At 47.1% G+C, this 6,296-nt stretch overlaps 1 protein-coding gene across 1 annotated transcript; it reads right to left on the reverse strand.

Moving 5' to 3' along the window:
* Positions 1–4,635: 4,635 nt before the first annotated feature.
* Positions 4,636–6,084, reverse strand: LOC144762437 (endogenous retrovirus group PABLB member 1 Env polyprotein-like). Its single transcript, XM_078647618.1, has one exon. The coding sequence runs from the start codon at positions 6,082–6,084 to the stop codon at positions 4,636–4,638; it is 1,449 nt and encodes a 482-aa protein (XP_078503744.1).
* Positions 6,085–6,296: the final 212 nt, after the last annotated feature.

The following is a 6,296-nucleotide window of genomic DNA, read 5'->3' on the forward strand; positions in this document are numbered from 1 at the left end:
AGCCAGGGGTGGCAAAAGATATGCTGCAGCCCCTGGTAGGCCATGGAGGCACCTATGCCCTTGGCACCTAGTGTGCACTGGATAGGGGCTGACAAGGTGTCCAGTACCAAATTGGTTATGTACCTATAGTACATGTCTGTGAATTTAGAGAGAGAACAGCAGGCTGTGGGTCTGATTAGCAGGCCCACAGCCACATTAAGTCGAAAACCAGTGAAGCAAAAAGCAAAAATTGGGGTGACCATAGGATAGCAGACCCTACTCTCCTACACAACCCCCCCCCCCAAACGCAGGGACATTAAACTTAACCTTGACCAGATAAGTCTTCATGTTCTAAGTGGAAGTACCTGGAGAGACCATCTGCATTACAATGGTCAGTTCCTGGGCGGTGCTCCACTGTAAAGTCCATCCCTTGTAGGAAAATGGACCACCTGAGTAGTTTGGGGTTTCACCCTTCATCTGATTGAGCCACAAGAGGGGCTTATGGTCTGTCTGAATTAGGAAGTGAGTACCAAACAAGTATGGCCTCAGCTTCTTCAGGGCCCAAACCACAGCAAAGGCCTCCCTCTCAATGGCTGACCAACGTTTCTCTCTGGGGGTCAGCCTTCTGCTAATGAAAGCAATGGGCTGGTCTTGACCATCTACATTACGTTGTGAAAGCACAGCTCCCACCCCCAACTCAGAAGCATCTGTTTGAACAATGAACTGTTTGGAGTAGTCAGGACTCTTAAGGATTGGTGCAGAGCACATGGCCTTCTTCAGGTCATCAAATGCCCTTTGACAGCTAACTGTCCACTGAACGTTTTTGGGCATCTTCTTGGGTGTCAGATCATTCAATGGTGTCACAATGGACCCTTAGTTCTTTACAAATTTCCTGTAATACCCAGTCAGGCCCAAGAAGGCTCTGACTTGTGTCTGGGTAGTTGGAGGAGCCCAGTCCTTTATGGCCTGGATCTTGCTCTCCAATGGTTGAACTTGACCCCCACCTACTAGGTGGCCCAAGTACACAACCTTGCTCTGCCCTATCTGGCACTTGGTAGCCTTGATAGTCAGGCCTGCCTTTTGCAGGGCCTCCAGAACGTTCTTCAGGTGGATCAGGTGATCCTCCCAGGTAGAGCTAAAGACAGCAATATCATCTAGATATGCTGTACAAAAGTCATCCAACCCAGAAAGGACTTGCTTCACCAACCTTTGGAAGGTGGCAGGTGCATTCTTCAAACCAAAGAACATCACCACAAACTGATAATGTCCACTTTGGGTAGAGAATGCTATTTTGGCCTTAGACTCCTCAGCTAACCTGATTTGCCAATAGCCAGCTGTCAAATCAAATGTGCTCAGATATGTGGCAGAAGCCAACTTATCAATGAGTTCATCTGCCCTTGGAATGGGATGAGCATCTGTCCTAGTGACAGCATTGAGACCTCTATAGTCCACACAAAATCTCATTTCTCTCTTTCCATCTTTGGTATGAGGTTTTGGCACAAGGACTACTGGGCTGGCCCAGGGGCTCTCTGATGGCTCAATCACTCCAAGGTCTAACGTTTTCTGCACCTCAGCCTTTATACAATCCCTGACATGGTCAGGTTGCCTGTAGATCTTATTCTTCACAGGCAGACTGTCACCAGTATCCACCACATGGGTGCACCAGTTAGTTTGACTGGGTGTAAGTGAAAACATGTGTCTATGGGCTTGCCAAACCTGTCTGCAGTCCATCTGTTGCTGGCCAGTGAGGCTGCCTGCCAAGACTACTCCTTCCACTGAGTCATCATCAGGGTTTTGGTAAAGCAGGTCTGGGAGAGGGTCACTCTCTTCCTCCTGATCCCCATCTGTAGCCATTAGTAAACCCATGCTTTCCCTGCCAACAAATGCTTTCAACCTGTTTACATGGAGCACCCTGTGGGGGCTCCTAGGGGTTTCAAGGTCCACCAAGTAGGTGACCTCTCCCTACTTTTCCAGTATGGTGTAGGGTCCAGACCATTTGTCCTGGAGAGCTGCTGGGGCCACTGGCTCCAACACCCACACCTTCTGCCCTGGCTGGTACTCAGTCAGAACAGCCTTTTGGTCATGCCAAGCTTTCTGTAATTCTTGGCTGGCCTCCAGGTTTTTGGATGCTTTCTCCATGTACTCAGCCATCCTGGAGCGGAGACCAAGTACATAGTCCACAATATCAAGTTTAGGCTTTTTGAGAGGTAACTCCCATCCTTCCTTCACAAGACACAATGGACCCCTCACAGGGTGGCCAAACAAAAGTTCAAAAGGGCTGTAGCCAACCCCCTTCTGTGGGACCTCTCTGTAAGCAAAGAGTAAGCAGGGTAAAAGGATATCCCATCTACGCCTGAGCTTTTCAGGTAATCCTTTTATCATTCCCTTTAGGGTCTTGTTCAATCCCTCCACAAGCCCATTGCACTGAGGATGATAGGGTGTGGTGAACTTACAGTTCACTCCACACTCTTTCCACATTGCTTTTAAGTATCCAGACATAAAGTTGGTACCTCTGTCTGAAACTACCTCCTTTGGAAAGCCCAATCTGGAGAAAACTCCAAGTAAAAACTCCAAGTAAGGCCCTTGCCACAACAGGAGCTGTTGTGGTCCTCAGGGGAATTGCCTCTGGGTACCTGGTGGCATGATGCACTACCACCAGGATAAATCTGTGCCCAGATGCTGTTTGGAGATCCATTGGTCTAACAATGTCAATCCCAAATCTCTCAAAGGGCACCCCCACCACAGGTAGAGGTATAAGGGGGGCCTTTGTGGTGCCACCTGATTTGCCACTGGCTTGGCAGGTAACACAGGAGCGACAAAACTCCTTGGCATCTTCTGACATATGAGGCCAGTGAAAGTGAGGGACAAGCCTGACCCAAGTCTTGTTCTGGCCTAAGTGTCCTGCAGGGGAATATCATGGGCCAAGGTTAGAAGGAAGCCCCTAAATTGCAGAGGTATAACCAACCTCCTGGTTGCACCAGGCTTGGGGTCTCTAGCCTCTGAATAAAGGAGCCCATCATCCCAATACACTTTATGGGTACCTTGAGCATTCCCAGCATCCTCAGCAGCAGCTTGCTGTCTGAGGGGTTCAAGAGAAGGGCAAGTTAACTGAGCCTGCCCCAGATCTGCCCTTGAGGGTCCCCCTGCCCCAAGAAACTCAACCTCATCAGGTTCAAGCTCTTCTGGGACAGTCTCCTCTTGGATCTCAGAACCAGCCTCCTGTGAGGTCTGATCCTCAACCTGGGGCAAGTGGGAAGGCACTGCCTTGACCCTCTTGCTCTTTCTCTTGGGTTGTGGTTGGTCTATAGTTTCAAGATCCACCACAGGTTCAGGTAGGTACTTCTTGGTCTGGGACCTGGTTACAGCAAGGACATGGGCTGAAATCCCTAGCATTTCTGCATGAGTCCTGTACTCCACTTCTGACCATAGGGATTCCTCAAGATCTTTGCCCAACAAACAGTCAACACTAACAACAACTTTCTTGAGGCCAGTTACCCCTCTCCAGGATAAGTTAACAACAGCCACACTATGTGTAGTAGTGGCATTGCTAGCGTTGGTCACTAGGTAATTCTCACCTAGTATCATCTGTTCAGGGTCCACAAAGTTAGGTGTCACCATAGTGACACTGGCACAAGTGTTCCTGTAGGCCTGAGCCAGTTTCTCATTAATTAAAGGCGTCTGCCTGTACTTGCCCAAGTTATTAGTACTTATAGTAGAGGACATGGCTATGTCCTGAGGTACTGGGTTTTTCAGAACCGGTACCGAACCGGTAACCCAGCGGTGTCAGGGTACACCCTAAGACCTCGAGTACTTTCCTGATTCAGACCACAGAAACTCAGAGTCTTCTAGGTGAAGTCAAAGATCGAATTTATTGGCTGCAACCAAGTAACAGGCGTCCTAGAAGTACAACAGCACGGTGTGTATATTCTCAGGAGACTGCTCAATCTTACAAAGCCAGGCTCCTCTTTTTATACAAAATATTATGCTTCAGGCAAACATTCTTAAATTTACAATAGACCATTCACATATTTTCACTACAAAGAAAAAGCAGAGTCATGATGACAATCCCACATTTCAGTTCGTCCAGCCCACAACAAATTACCCGGCAAGGCCCAACATTTTCATCAGATATCGGTGGACCCCCAATAAAAATGGGCACCTCCTCCTCATAAAACAAGACATATGTAAAGAATCAGGGACAGGTGGGAGCAAGGTTAGGCAGGGTGTGTGTGCGATGAAAAGGTTTATGGCATGTTGTGCCTTGATGCTATCTCGCTCGGCCACTGGGAAAGAAACTGGTCGGGCAGGTTCGGCCTGGGGCAATGGTTTCAGCTTGCCCAGGTCACAGAGTAGTCAATTAAGGTGTATGTGTCCTTTGGAATCGAATTTGGCTGTTTTATAAGCCTATGTGAGGGCAACTCTAAAATGGCTGCCGTACACAAAATGGAAGCCAAGGGTTCAGGACAAAAATGACGATTTCGAGGTGAAATCGTTACTGGAATATGACGAAAATGCTTGTACATAGTGTACTAGCCATTCTCGGTCTTTTGATACCAAAATCGTCATACTGTGGCAAAGTTTATTACACGAGTCCAGAATTTTCAGAACCACAAACCCTCCTTTTGCCCTTACATAAGCAATTAACCTATTCTCATGCTAATCTGAGTCCAGGCCTATATTCCTAAAGTCATTGAGATGTTGCTGTAACATCATCCTAGTACTTATCTCGTCTCTTGATACAGGTTTCCTTACACATGATGTAGCACAGAGGCCACATATTGCAGGAGCACACTGCACGCACAGACAGAACAGGAAAAGAATGGCTAAGATCATCCCAATGACCAACAGAATTTTCCATCCCCAGGCGGATATCAATTCCCAGAACCATCCCATTAACGACCAATCTCCTTTATCCACATGAATAGATTCGGAAATCTTATGTAGTTTGGAGATGGCCTGGTACACTGTTGGAGCGTTATCTGAAATGAAAACACAGCAACTCGATTGGATCAATTTACATACCCCACCTCGGTCTGCAAGTATGACATCTAATGCGACCCTGTTCTGAAGGGTCATGAGACGATCCGACTGGAGCTCAGCAGTCAAGTTACTAAGGGCACCAGCAGTTTCAACCACGGTGGATTCAACCACCCTTGTCAATTGCCTTATGTTCCTGCTGTTAACCATGGGTCCCCAGAACGGCAGAAACCCCTTTACGAAATCCCCAAATTCTTGTCCTGCAGTGTCTTCTTTACTGAAGACACCTCTAACTATCCTTGTCTTATGGTAATCTGCCGCAGCTGTGTAGGTGGGAGGCAGCAGGAACGAAACAAAACATGTGCCCGAAAAGTCAGGGGGCAACCATGTATAGGCTCTATCATGGCAGATGAAATAGGTACCCTTAGCTGCTAAAAACGAAGGGGAAGTCTGAGATGCAAAAACATATGTTTCAGTACAGATGCTTTTCCCTAGCTGAGCTCTGGGATTCTTGCCAGTACCTTGCAGACACAGGTGACCCTGATGGGGTACAATCCAAATCAGGGAAGATCTCTTAGCTTGCTGTTTCTCACTCAGAGTAGCTCCATATCCGGTCACGTTCCATCCTATGTATACTAGTGTCTCATCTCTAGGGATAGTCTCGTAGGAAATATCTTCCTTAATCATGTCTACTATACCTTTAACTAGAGCACTATTCTTAGGATTGTATTCCACAGAACGTAGGGGGTAGACTTCATGTGCATAGATGAACATTGTTCTGTATGCCCACACAGAACCATTGTGGCTGAAAGGCAGGACCAGATAAGGGATACCTTTATCCGTTGTGTGAGGCATAAGACCACACACCCAACAGTTAGTCGTGTTCATTACTAGTTGGTGTTGGTGCAAAAGCTGAACAAAGGAGTTATTAATAAACTCTAATCTCCTAGCGGATTCGTGTTCAGGAAGGGGTTGAAAAGAGTGTGGGGAAACAGTAGAAGGAGGAGGTATGGGCGGTGTAGTGGGTGCAAATGTCACTTGATAAGAGAATAAAACGTATCCAATTAAAAACGTCATTACACTTAATAGAACAAAAATGCATACTATCAGAAAATGTTTTTTGGTCATCATTTCACATATTCTAGCTTTAAAGTTCACAGTTTTGGCAGATCTCTCCATCTCGAAAAACTCCATCCTCTCTAAAATGCTGCTCGCGATGGTAGGTTGTTTCTGCTAAGGAATGCTTCTGTCAGTCTAGGGCAACTCCCTTAGACCAACCAGAACTGTCGACCTAACGTCGTCAGCTGCACCCCAAAGACTTTGGGCAATCGCGACCCTAG

The sequence above is a fragment of the Lissotriton helveticus genome, chromosome 6, assembly GCF_964261635.1.
Source record: "Lissotriton helveticus chromosome 6, aLisHel1.1, whole genome shotgun sequence".
NCBI lineage: Eukaryota > Metazoa > Chordata > Amphibia > Caudata > Salamandridae > Lissotriton > Lissotriton helveticus.

Coding starts and splice junctions, on each gene's coding strand:
- LOC144762437 (XM_078647618.1), bottom strand. CDS start 6,084: ATGACCAAAAAACATTTTCTGATAGTATGCATTTTTGTTCTATTAAGT.